Source organism: Schistocerca nitens, chromosome 5 (genome assembly GCF_023898315.1).
Source record: "Schistocerca nitens isolate TAMUIC-IGC-003100 chromosome 5, iqSchNite1.1, whole genome shotgun sequence".
Lineage (NCBI taxonomy): Eukaryota > Metazoa > Arthropoda > Insecta > Orthoptera > Acrididae > Schistocerca > Schistocerca nitens.
The window spans coordinates 855,241,103-855,259,904 of record NC_064618.1 but is presented as its reverse complement, the minus strand read 5'-3'; the positions used below and the strand labels follow the sequence as shown (position 1 = coordinate 855,259,904).

The window sequence follows — 18,802 nt, the reverse complement described above, 5'->3', positions numbered from 1 at the left end:
CTCATGATATTCAGCCAGTCAAAACAATATGTGTTTCTTTCACTTAGAACCTGTAATTAGGATCATATCAGTTCACACTATTTTTGCGTAACTGTCGCGACGCAGTTGATTGTTGTTCTCCCGACGCGACACACGAAACCGAAAAACATCACCTTTTGGATAAACATCGATACTGCGTCTTGATTATTGAAATTAAACGCAAAACTTGGGTGGGCAACATTTCCAATTACTTCACCATAACTTGTAAGATGCGCGCTGCAGCTACGGCATCAACGCAACACTCCGCCCACGCTCCACGAAAGGTGCACCACGACTCCCCACTGTTAGTCTGCGCCCGGCAGAGGCGACTATCGATAGTCAACGATACAGTTCTATGTTTACAACCTCCCCACCATACATGTACTGATTGCCACACAGTGTATCCTTCGTTTGGCAAACAGATGGAAGACAGAAGGTGCGAGACCTAGCCTCTAGAGTGGATGAGGAAGAACAGTCCAATGAAGTTTTATGAGTTCCTCTCAGGTGCACATACTTGCGCGAGGCATTGGGCTGTCATGGAGAAGTTCGTTTCCATTTCTGTGGCGACAAACACGCTGAACTTGTTTCTTCAGTTTCCTCAGGCTTGCACAGTGCACTTCAGAATCGATCGGAGCACCAAGTGGCAGGTCATCAAAGAGAATAACCCCTTCAAAGTCCCAGAAGAAATTCCGCACCTATCATCCTTTGTTGCTCTTCATGGCCTTCTGGTAGGTGGCAAGGAGCCCACCAGGCACACACCTCTGGATGCCGCAACAAGTGAGCGAGTGTGTCAGCTCTACAAACAGAGATTTCCAGTTGAGGAGCAAGGTGTTTGTGATCCATCGATTATCTCGAATGACAGTGTCCGCACTTTTCATGATTGCTAGAGTCACAGCTGTGTGCAGCCGGCCGGCATGCGGAAGATTGGACAGGTTTGCGCGGCTGTCTATAGATGCCTCGTCTAATGACTCAGCGTACTGTTGTTCACTGCCACATCTCCGTAGACATTCTGCTGTGGCCTGTGAATACCTTCAAAGCTCTGGTTTTCCGTCAAAAGAAAGTCTATGGAAACTTTCTGCTTGGAATGTACCTCTGTTACAGACACCACTTTGAAGAAAACATATAGCAACACCAGCTATCGGAACTTCATTAAACTACAGGATCTGAAGCGGCATTATTCCATGATGTAACACAACAAATTATGCATTTTACCACCGAAATTGGCCAAGAAAAATAATATGTTGCATTATTTATTGAACGTCCCTCGTAGACTGAATACAACACTGGCTTGCTATCACTGTGTGAGCAGCTTTATCCATGGGGTCACGAAGTGTGGCGTTTTGCGCTGAAGGAGGACGTCTCATTCCTGTGTCCTCGCTGTCCGCTACAAGCATGTGGCGCCGCCAATTGTGGCCGGGAGGAAATAGTCTCCCTCTCCAAGCCGCTGTCTGCAGAGTCCTTACCTCTGCCCCCTCCTCGCTCGCCCATTCCCCCTCCCCACTACCCCCTCCCCGTCCCCTGTTCCCCATTTGAGATACCATATTGGGTCTAAAGCATTCCTATACGTGTCAACAGCGAGGAGGGAGGGAAGCACTTCTGACAGAACTCGATGTCCTGGACTGTCGTCAGGGTGGGAAGAAGAGATCAGGATGGGTCTGTGTGATCGGCTCACGTGAGATTGCCATTTGTGCCGTAGTCCATCAGGCGTAGCGGGGTCTGGGACTAGCTGTGTCAAGAGAAGGAGCGAGGCACCACTTCAAAGCCCTGCAGAACGGTAGCAGTGACTTTGGTCGACCTACTAAGGCTGCTGCTGTATCAGAAGGGGGAGGGAGTGTGGGAGGACGTGCAGAACGCAGCTCCTGGCTGCGCGGTCTCAGCTGCAGGTGCAGGGATGGTAGCCATGGAAGAAGGTTGTCGCCACAGATGTTTTCTTGACACCACCAGTGGAGTCCACCGGTGTCCACGTAGTAAAGATAGTAGCCCTCTACAACTATGACGGTAGTGGGGGCCCATCTTGGATATCATCCACACACGTACCCACTCTGCCTTGTCGAAGCTGCATTGTTATGAAAGATGTTGGTACTGTTGCCACAGCTGGAGGAGGTGGATGATACGAGGTGCGGCTAGAGAAAAACCGGACTGATGCTGGAAAAAACATTTATTTACAATTATTTACAATTTCATGTTATCTCCTTCAATGTACTCTCCTCCTCGGTCTCTACACCGCTCCATACGAATTTTCCACTGTTCATAGCAATGCTGCAGAGCATTTTCGGTAAGTCCATACATTACTTCCGTCGCTTTTTCTTTTACTGCTTCAACAGTCTCAAATCTAGTTCCTTTCAAAGCTGACGTGACTTTAGGGAAAAGAAAAAAGTCACAGGGGGCCAAATCAGGTGAGTAGGGTGGATGATCTAAGATGGGAATGTTGTGTTTTGCCAAAAACGTCTTCACTGACAACGCACTGTGAGCTGGGGCATTGTCTTGGTGAAGGATCCATGACTTTTTTCTCCACAAATCGTTCCGTTTTCTCCGTACTCGCTCACGTAGGGTAGCCAGGACGCTAATGTAGTAATGCTGATTCACTGTTTGTCCCTCTGGTACCCAATCAATGTGCACAATCCCTTTGATGTCAAAAAAAAAACAATCATCATTGCCTTGAATTTCGATTTTGACATTCGTGCTTTTTTTTGTCGTGGAGAACCAGGAGTTTTCCAATGCATCGATTGGCGTTGTAACATTACAAACGTTTCACTTGCAGATTTTCCTAGTTTGAAACAAAATTTGATGTTAACACGCTGTTCTTTCTGTACACTCAACATTTTCCGACGCACAGACAAAACGTCAACTACTTAAAACAGACGCCACGGGCAGACTGAGTGCAGGAGGCAGATGAAACTCGAGCAGTAGGCGGAGCGAGAGTCACGTGACAGGCCACGCGACTTTCAGCCTTATCGCATTCGTTTTATTGTTTCACCAGTACTAGTCCGGTTTTTTTCTAGCCACACCTCGTAGTTAAAAGTTTTCTGCTATGTAGAATTTCCAGTGGGCTCTTGTCTGTGATGGGCGTGGACCTGTAGTACTTAAAAACACCATTAGAGTCTTCACTAGAAGAAGGCCGAATCAATGCCTTCATCCTTACCTTAATAATGCAAACCATCTACTCACATCTCCATTTCACTGATGATGAAAAGGAGCAGTGAAGACATGCTATACGCCATGTTGAGCGCAAAACTCCATAAAGGGTCAGCTAGAGACCATTACCAGTAATTGTGGTCTGTGGGAGGCCTTCGATTACGAACGCCTGTGTGGGTACTTTTATAGTCAGTTGTGCCATTGTGGAATACAGTCTGGTGACAGGAGGACACTTTGAGAAAGAGTCTGTACAGTTAGCCTCATTGAGTTGAGAAAAGGACCCACAAAGTCCACGTGAACTGTCCCAAGAAGCAGCAGGCTGGGGCCACGATCAAAAAACTTTGGGAGGTGATGCCTTCGGCACACATGTCAGGGCTAGCGCCTCAATGTCGGTGTTGATGGCTGGCCAGTAATCAAGGCAGTGGACCAATTTCTTCATCTGCATAACACCCTAGAGATCAGTGTGATGTTGAGCAAGGACTGAAGTACACAGTGAGGGTGGTATGAACACCTGGAGGGTGGTGGGACAATTCTTCTGTAGTGGGTGTGAAGACCCCGTCCTGAGCTCACAGCCAATGTTTCACAGAAATGTAGCACTGTTATGTTCGGTCCAATCTCGCAAAGAAGTGATCCGATCAGCCTGGTTTCGTCCACTTAAAAATTAATGTATCATGAGGTCCTTGTGCGATCCTGCCGTAATTTTCGATGCCTTGACTGAAACATCGTCTAAAGTGAAAAGGGCCTTTGACTCGATGTGGAAACATACGACCTCCTGTTGGTCAAATTCTGCATTGGGGCTATCCAGGACAGAGGAAAAATCATCTGCATTCACATGCTGTCACACTGGTTTGTGAGCGGTGAAACACTGGTATGCAGATAAAAAGAGAGCCCACCGCTGTTAGCGTTGTGCTCGTATGTCAGGCAACAATGAGTGAGAGGAGAGTGAAGTGAGCTGTGACTAGCTGGATTTTTACAGCTTAGAACTATGTGTAAAATTTGTAAACTGCATAGATGACTGGAAGGGCCTCTCTCTCGATCTGTGCACAGTTTTGATGAGCTTTATTTGAAAATGAAAAGTCATCAGGTGTTCTGACTCATCCACTTTCCGATTTGAAAGGACGCGCCAATTCCATGCTGGGAAGCATCTATTGCAAGAATCAAAGATTTTTCAGGGGTGTATACCACTAAACAAGGCCCATTTCGATGGGCACTTTAAGAGTGCGGAGCACATTGTTTCAGAGGGCACTAAGGAACGGTTTAATCTGCACTATATTCGCCTTAAACTTCCTACAGTAGTTCATCTTGCCCATCAAAGATCGTAGTTATTTTAAATTCGAGGGTGGAGACATGTCTCCGCTTGGTATTTGGCTGGAAATATCCCACTTTCCTTATAATTAAGCTCACGAGTCAGTTGTTGAAAAACATGAGAGTTCCTGAGATTGCATTTCAGACTGGCTTTCTGAAGGGCGGAAAAAGTGAGCTCCTCGAGATGCTCATGGGTGTTACAAGCGACGATTACATAGAGATAACTACAGCATGACACATTATCTCATATCAGTTGTTCGAAGTACATTTGGAAAATGCCAGTGACGCCAGAAATGCCAAAAGGAGGTCTTTAGTATTGGTAGAGGCCAAATAGGCTGTTCAAAATAAGTATTCGTCTGGAGTCTGGACGGAAGGTAGTCGCAAGATTTTAGAGTACCGTTCACCGCCTTCTTATTCTGCAAAAACGGATGAGGAATCAAACAGTTGTCAATCACCACGTGCGAATCAACTGTTTCTTCACAGTGGATGGAGCCGTTCACTTTGTTTACCAGTACCAAAGGGGACGCTCACGAACTAGGCCAGACAGGTGTGATCACTTGTTTCTGTGGGAGGTGCTAGAGTACTTTTTTAACATCCTCACAAAGAATGTGAGGTGAAGGACACGACAGTGCAAAAGAGGAGACAGCACTAGGCTGGAGATGTACCTTTGCACAGCCTATCCCTGTAGAAAACAATTCTGAAAAAGATGTACAGTGGTTGTCGATGGCTTGGAAGATAACTGCAGTTGAAACAAGATATAATGTCTTATCAATGGAAAATAGAAGCTGATTAAATACATTGAAATGCATCGAAAATATTATGTACTGCAAGGTAACTAATAACAATAAAAGTGGTGCATTATGGGACACATTTGCATGTTACCCCATTTGAAAAGTCCCTCGAATCTGAAGGTTGCGTCCATTGTTTTGCGTTGTCTGAATGACACTGTCAGCAACACAAGCTGCACCACCACGACGGATTTCCTTGTATATCACCTATGACAAAGCGTGCTATTGCAAAAGATGTGACTGAGAGAAATTTGCTAGAAGTATACAGTCTAACCATTATCGTTTTGGTGCGATTACTGAATGGTGTTTTCAAAAGAGGAAGAGTAGATTTTTGTTTAAACCGAGCTTTTCATAATACTTTATTACATTAAGTTTTTCATTTATTTGGTTGTTTTTATTCCACCTAACCCATGTGTGTACTAGAAATTCTCTTCGAACATGTCCTTACATATCCAAAACTAGTAAGAGTTAGTAGGCTTCTATATCTACTTCAATCTGAATAGAATTATTCTGCGTATTACGCCACGTCATTTCGCAACAATAAAACATACAGCCAGCGCTTCGACTGTTTCTGCAGATGTTCTCTTCTTTGTGTATAAAAATCTTATTTCGGTTGTCAGGTGACAACCGCTGTCACATTTGGTATGCCATTTGGCAGTGTGAAATCATGAGGTCTGGCTACATGGTAGGCTGTTGCCTGCGCTACTCTAGCAGATGACGGAGAGACAACACCAAATCAACAGACTGTACGCAGTCTCAGTGTTTCCACAAGCAAAGTATCGATGGTGCATGGCAGTTCTTGTGGCTTCTTATTTATGCTGTTGGGACTGGGTCTCATGGAGATCTACGCGTGTTTGATGCAGAGATAGTGTTGTGCAACAGTTCTGTCCAGCATGGCGAATGGCCCTTGTGACTGGCTCAGCAAAACGGTGTCATGAGGATGATATCACAAAACACCTCAGTCACTAGGCGTTCTGCCACACATACAGAAAGCAAGAACATGTATTCAGTAAGCTGACGTTCCAGAAGACGCCACCCAGCCCCCTTGAAAGACGTTAATAGACATTACAGCCCAAACAGGGCTTTTGAAGATCCTGACATGACAATAAAGCTACGGAAAATGATTTTATGTTTTCGCAACGATTGCACCCAGCATCACCAGCTGTCATGACAGAAACACTGGTTGGCCCAGCTCGTACATATACCACCCAATTTAGACTCAGTCTCAGCTTGTAGTCAGCATCAGCCGCTACTCACGAGGAGAGGTACACAGCTTTTCGCCATCCAAGATGACCCAGCATGCTGCCACCGCCAGACTGTGCTGTCAGTAGCTGCAGATCGCTGCCTGTGCTGAGCTGGGACTCTGCCAGATTGGCGCTTATCCCTCAACAGGTCAGCTGCTGAATGACTGGCGCCTACTGCCGGTCGTCTTCTGCCCAACCATCATTGCGTGACCAGAGTGAATGCTGTTGCTGTTCTTTGTACCAAGCAAGCACACGCTGTCCACCATCACCCAGTGCAGGCCCACACCACCGCCATCATTCATCCTGGGGGTCGCGGTTTGATCTCACTTCTCCCCTTGTACACATAATGCTGAGCAACGTGGGCAGGCTAGATGCCTAACGCCACATGTTGTCCGCCTGTCACGCACCACCTGGCGCTGTTCCTGAGACGGATTTGCTGCCGCCGTGCTGGTATCACCACTTTGCCAGCTGCCACGATAGCGTGAGGGATCATGCAGTGCTGTTGATAGCAGCACACGTCACCAGCCATGGCCGCGTATGTTAGGGGGAGGGGGGGGGGGCACTGACCACTCTCCCACTCCACATTTGTTCCTTTAATTGTCATCAAAAACAAAAAGAGGACTTATTCAACCAGTGTTGTAGCCATGACTGTCCACTGGCTGCCACCTGCCACCACACCACTACAGCCCACCCAGGATCGTGAATAATGTCATCTCAGTACACCTCACCAACTAACGTATCAGTCCATCACCACTGTCACTGCAGTACCTATGTAGACATGAACAAATGAATAATGTGAAGGACTTCGATTCAAACTATGTTTTTCATATCTGAGGCAATGAGAGGCTGCATTGTCGTCAATATTTGGTAATGTGATTGGGAAAGCTCTCGTTTACAGAAGCATTTGTCATCTCAGATGTGACTATGAAAATATGTATATGAAGATAAATAAGGCTCATGGTCCTGATAAAAAAATGAAGCACCGAGAAGACATGGTCAGATGTAGCTGTAGCTGTGTACATCTATACACGGCCAGTAGGTGTTTCGATAATTAGAGTAGATAGAACAGCCACAGGAGAGCTTAGGGTTTTTCTTGTTTAGTTTTGTTATGGGGCCTTGTACGGTACGTAAAGGGCGCGAGTAGTGTCAGATGTTGACTGATCACTGTGAAGGCCATGGAGATACTGAACGCTCCTATGAGAAAGCGTTATCAGCACCTCTTAGAGTTATAAAGAGGCCACATTTCGGTCTCTAGTTGGTCGAGTCGTGCAGTAATCCAGGTTAGTGGGGCATTCGGATCTGACAACAGCCAAATGAAAAAAAAAAAAAAAAAAAAAAAAAGTTCAAATTGCTCTGAGCGCTATGGGACTTAACATCTGAGGTCATCAGTCCCCTAGAACGTAGAACTACGTAACCCTAACCAACCTAAGGACTTCACAAACACCCATGCCCGAGGCAGGATTCGAACCTGCGACCGTAGTGGTCCCGCGGTTCCAGACTGAAGCGCCTAGAACCGCACGGCCACACTGGCCGGCCACAACTGTGCAACACCACACGTTGTAACCCCCTTCACATCTGCAGCTGCCGTCCAAAAACGAGGAATGGACTGCCTACAATAGTCCTTCACCATTGATTGGAGACTAGGAGCAGCCAGACTTCTGAAGCACCGTCGTACGGAAACGGCTGCTTCTCGAGCGATAGCTTGACTGGGAAGCATGAACTGCTGCTAAACAGTGCTGAATTTTCTCCAGCGACGGATCCTAGTGCTGCAATGTCCCTGATGACTATTGTCGGCGAACAGGGCTGTGACGTGAGAGACGTCCCATTCTTCCATTGTTTTGGGGAGAAACAGTGGTGTTACTCCTGGCATCACAGTGTGAGGAGCCGTCGAATACGTCAGGTCGCAGCTGGTGCTGACTCTGATAGCACACTGGAATGTCACAAACATCTTCCATCCGCATGTGTCACCGCTTGCGTGACGGTAACTTCTATTTTTGAACAGGACAGTGCTCGTCCGCACATGGGACGTACCTCTGTGAGCTGCCTGACTGATATTGAGATACTTCTGTGACCTCTGAAATCCACAGATTTGTCGCTGACACAACAAGTCTTGCATCATCTCGAACATCAGTTCCATCCCAGTGCGAGTATTCAGAAAACCAAGGATTACGTACATGAGTGGTGGACGTACTTTCCATAATAAAAAGACTACAAAGGCTTTATGACACCATCCCCAAGCGAGTTATTGCGTGTTTTCCTGCCAGAGGGGGTGTAACGCCATTGTGATAACTAGGTTCATTCTGCCAAGTTCCTTGATAAACGCCGGCTGCTGTCGCCGAATGGTTCTAGGCGCTTCAGTCCGGAACCGCGCTGCTCCTACAGTCGCAGGTTCGAATGCTGCCTCGGGCATGGATGTGTGTGATGTCCTTAGGTTAGTTAGGTTTAAGTAGTTCTAAGTCTAGAGGACTGATGACCTCAGATCTTAAGTCCCATAGTGATTAGAGCCATTTGAACCTTGATAAACTGACCCGATTTGGAAGCCATTGCAGTAACATCGCGGACTCTCAATACGTGACGTTTCATTTCGTTTGCTCTTCTCCAGATGGGTACTTCACTTTTTTTGTTTGGCTGTCTATACAGGGCAGAGCATGTAATTTTTGTGGTTCTTATTTTTTATTGTCTTTATTTTTGTCATCGATTCATAGCGATCAGTTATTGTATGTCAGCGAAATAGACAATTTTTCGCTGTTTCTAAGCGAGTATATTATTTCGACATAATTTTCAATAAGAAACAGAATATTACTCATTGCAGGCTCATTTTCCATATATAATTAGACTACCCATCTCAGTATAAATAGCCGGCCGGGGTGGCCGAGCGGTTCTAGGCGCTACAGTCTGGAACCGCGCGACCGCTACGGTCGCAGGTTCGAATCCTGCCTCTGGCATGGATTTGTGTGATGTTCTTAGGTTAGTTAGGTTTAAGTAGTTCTAAGTTCTAGGGGACTGATGACCTCAGAAGTTAATTCCCATAGTGCTCAGAGCCATTTGATATTTTTCAGTATAAATCAAGCCAACCAAGTTTCGTGATCCAGCGCAGGATTAACAACCATGTAAAACCAATGTTCGATTTCTGAAGAGAAATCTAGCATCCAGACCCATTTAAGAATCACTGAGTGTGAAACCATTACCTATTTTGGGCGACTGTAATGTCCTTCCATCTACAAAGGGCATTAAAAATTAAAAAGAAACGTTATTTACCTATTATAAATATCAGTCTGCATCTAACGAGCTTGTTATAACGTGGATATTTCAACCATGATACCTTACTCTCTGATAAAAATCTGTGTTTCCTGTGTTTTATGTACATGACAATTTGACAAACGAGAATTTTTAGTTGTTTATCATTGCTAGCCCCTTCACTGCGACAGAAGGTGTAACAAGGGCTATCCACCATGGTGATTTGTAGGCTGGACATTGTGTGCAGCACATAGTGACTACAAGAACAGCTGTAGGGTGTATAATCTCCTCCCGAACAGGCCATGAAGGCACAAAGGCACCGACCGACTGCCGTGTCATCCTCAGACCACTGGCGTCACTGGATGCGCATACAGAGGGGCATGTGGTCAGCACACCGCTCTCCTGGCCGTACGTCAGTTTCCGAGACCGGAGCCGCTACTTCTCAATCAAGTAGCTCCTCAGTTCGCTTGCCAACAGCGCTCAGCAGATCAGATGGTCACCCATCCAAGCGCTAGCCCAGCCCGACAGCACTTAACTTCGGTGATCTGACGGGAACCGGTGTTACCACCGCGGCAAGGCCGTTCTCACAGGGTGTATAATAATTCTGTGTTATTTATCGTTGTTCAAAGCAGACATCTGGCAGAAAAATACGTAAAGACTTAGTACAGGTTAACTGAACGAGATGAAGTAGTGAAGGCAGCAGAGGACCTAGTAAGTAAAAAGACGAGGGCTAGTAGAAATCCTTGGGTAACAGAAGAAATACTGAATTTAATTGATGAAAGGAGAAAATATAAAAATGCAGTAAATGAAGCAGGCAAAAAGGAATACAAACGTCTCAAAAACGAGATCGACAGGAAGTGCAAAATGGCTAAGCAGGGATGGCTAGAGGACAAATGTAGCGATGTAGACGATTATCTCACTAGTGGTAAGTTAGATACTGCCTACAGGAAAATTAAAGAGACCTTTGGAGAAAAGAGAACCACTTGCATGAATATCAAGAGCTCGTATGGAAACCCAGTTCTAAGCAAAGAAGGGAAAGCATAAAGGTGGAGGGAGTATATAGAGGGCCTATACAAGAGCAATGTACTTGAGGACAATATTATGGAAATGGAAGAGGATGTAGATGAAGATGAAATGGGAGATACGATACTGCGTGAAGAGCTTGACAGAGCACTGAAAGACCTGAGTCGAAACAAGGCCCTGGGAGTAGACAACATTCCATTACAACTACTGACGGCCTTGGAAGAGCCAGTCCTGACAAACCTCTACCATCTGGTGAGCAAGATGTATGAGACAGGCGAAATACCCTCAGACTTCAAGAAGAATATAATAATTCCGATCCCAAAGAAAGCAGGTGCTGACAGATGTGAAAATTACCGAACAATCAGTTTAATAAGTCACGGATGCAAAATACTAACGCGTATTCTCTACAGACGAATGGTAAAACTGGTAGAAGCTGACCTCGGGGACGATCAGTTTGGATTCCGTAGAAATATTGGAACACGTGAGGCAATTCTGACCTTACGACTTATCTTAGAAGCTAGATTAAGAAAAGGCAAACCTACGTTTCTAGCATTTGTAGACTTAGAGAAAGCTTTTGACAATGTTGACTGGAATACTCTCTTTCAAATTCTGAAGGTGGCAGGGGTAAAATACAGGGAGCGAAAGGCTATTTACAATTTGTACAGAAACCAGATGGCAGTTATAAGAGTCGAGGGACATGAAAGGGAAGCAGTGGTTGGGAAGGGAGTGAGACAGGGTTGTAGCCTATCCCCGATGTTATTCAATCTGTATATTGAGGAAGCAGTGAAGGAAACAACAGAAAAATTCGGAGTAGGTATTAAAATCCATGGAGAAGAAATAAAAACTTTGAGGTTCGCTGATGACATTGTAATTCTGTCGGAGACAGCAAAGGACTTGGAAGCGCAGTTGAACGGAATGGACAGTGTCATGAAAGGAGGGTATAAGATGAACATCAACAAAAGCAAAACGAGGATGATGGAATGTAGTCGAATTAAGTCGGGTGATGCTGAGGGAATTAGATTTGGAAATGAGACACTTAAAGTAGTAAAGGAGTTTTGCTATTTGGGGAGCAAAATAACTGGTGATGGTCGAAGTAGGGAGGATATCAAATGTAGACTGGCAATGGCAAGAAAGCGTTTCTGAAGAAGAGAAATTTGTTAACATCGAGTATTGATTTAAGTGTCAGGAAGTCGTTTCTGAAAGTATTTGTATGGAGCGTAACCATGTATGGAAGTGAAATATGGACGATAACTAGTTTGGACAAGAAGAGAATAGAAGTTTTCGAAATGTGGTGCTACAGAAGAATGCTGAAGATTAGATGGGTAGATCACATAACTAATGAGGAGGTATTGAATAGAATTGGGGAGGATGGGAGCTTGAGGCACAACTTGACTAGAAGGAGGGACCGGTTGGTAGGACATGTTCTGAGACATCAAGGGATCACCAATTTAGTATTGGAGGGCAGCGTGGAGGGTAAAAATCGTAGAGGGAGACCAAGAGATGATTACACTATACAGATTCAGAAGGATGTAGATTGCAGTAGGTACTGGGAGATGAAGAAGCTTGCACAGGATAGAGTAGCATGGAGAGCTGCATCAAACCAGTCTCAGGACTGAAGACCACAACAACAACAACAACTGAACATTTTAGAGACTTTGACACGCTAAGCCATAGTATTCGCAAGCGGCATCAGTCGATAAAGGAGGCCGATTACCAGCGGAGCTTGCGCAGTAGCAGATGGCACTTGGAGAGATCAACGACAAAGCAGGCTGGCATTGCTGTCAAGGAGGACAACGTCCAGTGCAGTTTGCACGTCAGCCGTCAATGCTCCAGGAGCTGTCGGGAGACTCAACTCACGTGCGTGACGTATCTGGCGATGCGGAGAATGACGACAGGGCAACGCCCGCATAGAGGTGAAACAAGGAAATCCGTCACGTGTGTCGACATTGGCCACGTGTTTATCCAACGTGAGAAGCATAGATCAACGACCAAGGAGTCAGTCGCCGTCCTAGAAACTTCACGACATTGGCGAAAACAACGCATAAACACCTCCGGTAAACGGGCATGAGGCAGTGCTTTGAGGGGAGAAAGAAGAGACGAAGAAACGTCGCCTGGATGGACAAACCGATGGTTAGTTAGCGGAAGACACACTTCATTGCAACGACTTAGCTGCAACGCTGCTCGACAGAAGAATACGTCGGTACCGCGCCAGTAGGTCAGTGCAGAAGATGGCATCCCAGAAGTTACCGGAAAGATGTTGGTGTGGTACTTACCCAGTTGGCTGGTGAGGACGAAGGGGCTGCGGCGTCACCAAATGGGTCACCTGTGAACCTAGAGGCTGATGAACTCCACCAGAAGACGCCGAAGCTTAGGTTCGCTGGTTCGATTCCGGGACGCCACGCCACGCCATAGCCGCTTGTTAATAATGCAACGAGCGACTTCACAAGGAGAAGATTGCGCCGCCGCAGTGGGTCATGGGTACAGTGCTGAGTGGAAGAATAAGCTGCCTGGCGCTCCCTCTGTAAGTAGCCTGTTTAGGTTTTTATGTTTGTAACGCCACATAGCAGTTTGTATGAAAATTACTGACTGTGCTGTGGGCAGTCTGTGGCTGGGTGGCATTGTTGGAATATTCACTATTGTAGTGTTGGGAAGTTGGATGGGAACAGCGCGTAGCATTGCGCAGTTGGAAGTGAGCCGCCAGCAGTGGTGGAGGTGGGGAGGGAGATGGCCAACGATTACCATTATTTCTACAAGGACTGTAGTGCGTCTGCACATGTGGTGGCCCACCAATACTATAATCTCTACGAGGACTGCAGTGGGTCTGCACCTTTGATGGCCCACCAATACCATTCTCTCTACAAGGACTGCAGTGCGTCTGCACGTCTGGTGGCCCACCAATACCATAATCTCTACCAGGACTACAGTGGGTCTGCTCTGTGATGACCTACCTACCAATATTCTTCAAAACTTCGACTGATTGTGCTGTGGGTTTCCTCTGTTGTGGCCCATTACCTGTCAGCATGTCAAGAGTTAGCATTGTCTTTCCGTTGGAAGGACAATACTAGTTCTTCAAGACTGCATGGAAATCCACTACTTCTGTGTGCATTTTCTTTTACTGCTCAGACTTTGTGCAATGTAATTACTACTGTGATGCATGATCAGGACTGTCTTTATGGACAGTCGACAATTTTTGCTTTTGACAAACAGTGTATCAATAATTGTGTGCATTTGATATATTTGTTAGCGTTAATATAAAAAAATTAACAAATATGTATTGGGCACTGTTTTTATGTTGGTAACGCCACGTAGCGCTCTGTATGAAAATCACTGACTGTGCTGTGTGCAGTCTGTGGCTGGTTGCCATTGTTGGAATATTCACTATTGTAGTGTCGGGCAGTTGGATGTGAACAGCGCGTAACGTTGCGTAGTTGGAGGTGAGCCGCCAGCAGTGGTGGATGTGGGGAGAGAGGTGGCAGAGTTTTGAGTGCGGACGATCTGGACGTGTGTCCGTCAGAAAAAGGAAATTTGTAAGACTGGATGTCATGAACTGATATATATATATTATGACTTTTGAACACTGTTAAATACATCGTTTGTTCTCTATGAAAATCTTTCATTTGCTAACTATGCCTATCAGTAGTTAGTGCCTTCAGTAGTTAGAATCTTTCATTTAGCTGGCAGTATTGGCGCTCGCTGTATTGCAGTAGTTCGAGTAACGAAGATTTTTGTGAGGTAAGTGATTCATGAAAGGTATAGGTTATTGTTAGTCAGGGCCATTCTTTTGTAGGGATTATTGAAAGTCAGATTGCGTTGCGCTAAGAAAAAATATTGTGTGTCAGTTTAGTGATGATCAGAATAAGTAAAGAGAAATGTCTGAGTACGTTCAGTTTTGCTCAGCTGTTTGAAAATCAAATAACGTAAGGGGTTTACCAGCACAGTCATAATTTTTCAAAGAGGACGTTTCACCTGCAATGCGAGCCGTCGCCGCAACAGCGGCCACTGGAATATGCACGCTATGACTCCGTGCCGCGAGCAATTTAGCGGGTTAAAACACAATGTGTTACTCAGTTGGTTCAAGGGTCGTATGTATCAATACACGACATAATGGACTCACCGATGTTTCACTCACACCTCACCCATTGAACCAAGGACAGAACGTATTCCACCGCCCCAAAGTGTCGCTTTCCCTCACGCCATTCCTGACAAACCATGGATGAAGGGTATCAGACGGATGCCATATTCCTTGACTTCCGGAAATCGTTTGATTCGGTTCCCCACTGCAGACTCGTAACGAAGGTACGAGCATATGGGATTGGTTCCCAAGTATGTGAGTGGCTCGAAGACTTCTTAAGTAATAGAATCCAGTACGTTGTCCTCGATGGTGAGTGTTCATCGGAGGTGAGGGTATCATCTGGAGTGCCCCAGGGAAGTGTGGTAGGTCCGCTGTTGTTTTCTATCTACATAAATGATCTTTTGGATAGGGTGGATATCAATGTGCGGCTGTTTGCTGATGATGCTGTAGTGTACGGGAGGGTGTCGTCGTTGAGTGACTGTAGGAGGGTACAAGATGGACAGGATTTGTGATTGGTGTAAAGAATGGCAGCTAACTCTAAATATAGATAAATGTAAATTAATGCTGATGAATAGGAAAAAGAATCCCGTAATGATTGAATACTCCATTAGTAGTGTAGCGCTTGACACAGTCACGTCGATTAAATATTTGGGCGTAATATTGCAGAGCGATATGAAGTGGGACAAGCATGTAATGGTATTTGGGGGGAAGGCGGATAGTCGTCTTCGGTTCATTGGTAGAATTTTGGGAAGATGTGGTTCATCTGTAAAGGAGACCGCTTATAAAACACTAATACGACCTGTTCTTGAGTACTGCTCGAGCGTTTGGGATCCCTATCAGGTCGGATTGAGGGAGGACATAGAAGGAATTCAGAGGCGGGCTGCTTGATTTGTTACTGGTAGGTTTGATCATCACGCGAGTGTTACGGAAATGCTTCAGGAACTCGGGTGGGAGTCTGTAGAGGAAAGGAGGCGTTCCTTTCGTGAATCGCTACTGAGGAAATTTAGAGAACCAGCATTTGAGGCTGTCTGCAGTACAATTTTACTGCCACCAACTTACATTTCGCGGAAAGACCACAAAGATAAGAGAAATTAGGGCTCGTACAGAGGCATATAGGCAGTCATTTTTCCCTCGTTGTGTTTGGGAGTGGAACAGGGAGAGATGATGCTAGTTGTGGTACGAGGTACCCTTCGCCACAGACCGTATGGTGCGTTGCGGAGTATGTATGTAGATGTAGATGTAGAAAATAATGACCTACGCTCCCCTCTGTCACTAACGCTCAACATCTAGTGTAACGAAACCCCCAACCCACTACGCAGCCCACGGAACAGGAAATAAGCGTGTGCGTTTACGGCAGTGTTGTGACGGTGGCGACGAATGAACGCCTTGACAGTGGGTCCCGTTTGCCTGCAGGTGGGCGGCGGCGGTGCAGCGGCGTGGCGCGGGATGCTGCTGCAGCTGAAGCACAAGCAGGCGGAGGCGCTGGGCCGCAAGGTGTTCCTGCCGGCGCCGCAGGACCAGAAGAAGGCCAAGGGCCAGGGCAGGAAGACGCCGCAGGCCAACTTCAGCCTGGTCGACTACTACGACTCCTACTGCCGGAAGGTGCGGCCCGCGTGGCAGCAGATGGTCAGCAAGATCGGAGACGTCCCGCTCGAGCAGGTCGGTACGGCGTGGTTGTAAACCCAACTCAAAGTAGGTCCACAGCTGGCGGTCTAGCGGTCGCGTTCTCGCTTCCCGAGCACGGCGTTCCGGGTTCGATTCCCGGCGGGGACAGGGGTTTTCACTTGCCTCGAGATGACTGGGTGTTTGTGTTGTCCTCAACATTTCATCCTCATTCACGCAAGTGGTGAGTCTGGACTGAGCAAAGGTTGGGAATTTGCACGGGCGCTGGTAACCGCGCAGTGGAGCGCCCCACATACCAAACATCATCATCATCATCATCATCATCATCATCATCACCAACTCACTGTAGCGGAAGCTGGCTAACTGGTCAGGCTTTGTAGTTATTTTGCTGTTCTGTGTCACCAGACACACTCTAAGACATAAAAACGGCCGGCTGGGGTGGCCGAGCGGTTCTAGGCGCTACAGTCTGGAACCGCGAGACCGCTACGGTCACAGGTTCGAATCCTGCCTTTGGCATGGTTGTGTGTGATGTCTTTAGGTTGGTTAGGTTTATGTAGTTCTAAGTTCTAGGGGACTGATGACCTCAGAAGTTGATTCCCATAGTGCTCAGAGCCATTTGAACATAAAAACGATGCACCACCAAGGAATTATATGAATGCGATGGAAACTGGGAGATGTGAATTATGTGTACAGACGAACAGATGATTACAGTTTCAGAGAAACTTGACGATGTACTCAAGAGAAATGGAGCAAGACACTAATGCCTTGGTTCACCTCTGGCCCTTCCGCAAGCAGCTTTTCAGCCTGGCTTTGATTGATAGAGTTGCTGGATGTGCTGCTGGGGGATATCGTGTCGCATTCCGTCCAATTGGCGCGTTCGATCGTCAAAATCTCGAGATGGCTGGAGGGTCCTGCCGATAAAACTGGAAACGTTCTCAATTTGGGAGACATCTGGTGACTTTGCTGGCCAACGTTGGGGTTCGCAGGCACGAGGACACAGTCGAAACTCTCGCCGTTTGTGGGCGGGCACTAACTTGCTGAAAGGTAACCCCAAATGGCTTGCCAAGAACGGCAACAAAACTGTTTGTAGAATATCGTCGATGTACCGCTGTGCTGTAGGGATGCCGGGGATAACAACCAAAGGGGTCCTGCTGTGAAAAGAAATGGCACCACAGCCCATGACTCCTGGTTCTTTGGCTGTTTCGTAGGCGACAGTCAGGTCGGTATCCAACCACTGCACAGGACGTTTCCAGACACCTCTTCGCTGGTTATCGGAGCTCAGTTCGAAGCAGGACTCGTCACTGAGGACAATGCTACGCCAGTCAATGAAACTTCAGGCCGAAGACGTGTCTGTAGACGCCCTGGACAACAGTGGGAGACCAACCTGTTGCCCACCGCACTGCACATCAGCCAGGAGTTCGAAAATGTTCAAATGTGTGTGAAATCTTATGGGACTCAACTGCTAAGGTCATCAGTCCCTAAGCTTACACAGTACTTAACCTAAATTATCCTAAGGACAAACACACACACCCATGCCCGAGGGAGGACCCGAACCTCCGCCGGGACCAGCCACACAGTCCATGACTGCAGCGCCTAAGACCGCTCGGCTAATCCCGCGCGGCAGCCGGATGAAGAGGGGTGAGAGCTGCGATGGGTGAAAGATGACCTTGAAACAAATGTGCGAAGACCTGCAGGTACTGAACGCACAAACCGTGCATTTGCGTCGTCGGTCCTGCGCCGTTTCCAAGCTCAGATCAGAAGATTACCTTGTGAGGTTAGAGTTCTGCCAACGGATTGTAAGACCGGACGTGCACGTAATTCATTTACGGGTGAGGCGCGATTCACGCAGACTTGCACTATAAATTACCACAATATGTACATGTGGACAGATGCAAATCCTCTATGGATCATGCTAGCAAGGCTTCACGTTGGCTTTAGTGTCATGCGTGGCCAGAAATTGTTCGTGACAGACTTGTAGCTCTATACATTTAATGGCAAAATGACAAGTGCTGTTTAACACCAGCTTCTGCTAGACAAATTACCTGTGCTATTAGAGCAAGTCAGGCTTCCAGAAATACAGCGGACATGGTTTATACATGATAGGACACTTCCCCTTTTTCCACACCCTGTACGACACTATGTAACTTATAAAACAGTTTAGTTTGTTGCGCTGTTTCATTGTATTGCAAGCTGCGACCGATCATAATCGATAACAACGAGCTCGCAGAAGTAGCAGCCAAAGAGGCAGAAACGTTGCGACTCAACAAGATCACCACCACTGCCGTATTTACGGACCATTCTTCAGTGCCTATCAACAAATACACTACCAGTGAGCCGTAGCTTGTGTTGTAGATGTG

At 46.6% G+C, this 18,802-nt stretch overlaps 1 protein-coding gene across 1 annotated transcript in view; it reads left to right on the top strand.

Annotated features, from left to right (window-relative positions):
• The window catches only part of LOC126260761 (uncharacterized), a 168,280-nt gene that overhangs the window by 59,322 nt on the left and 90,156 nt on the right, over positions 1 to 18,802 (top strand). The window contains exon 5 of the mRNA XM_049958099.1: positions 16,236 to 16,481. Within this exon, the coding sequence (XP_049814056.1) occupies positions 16,236 to 16,481 (246 nt within the window). The remainder of the gene's footprint in view (positions 1 to 16,235; positions 16,482 to 18,802) is intronic.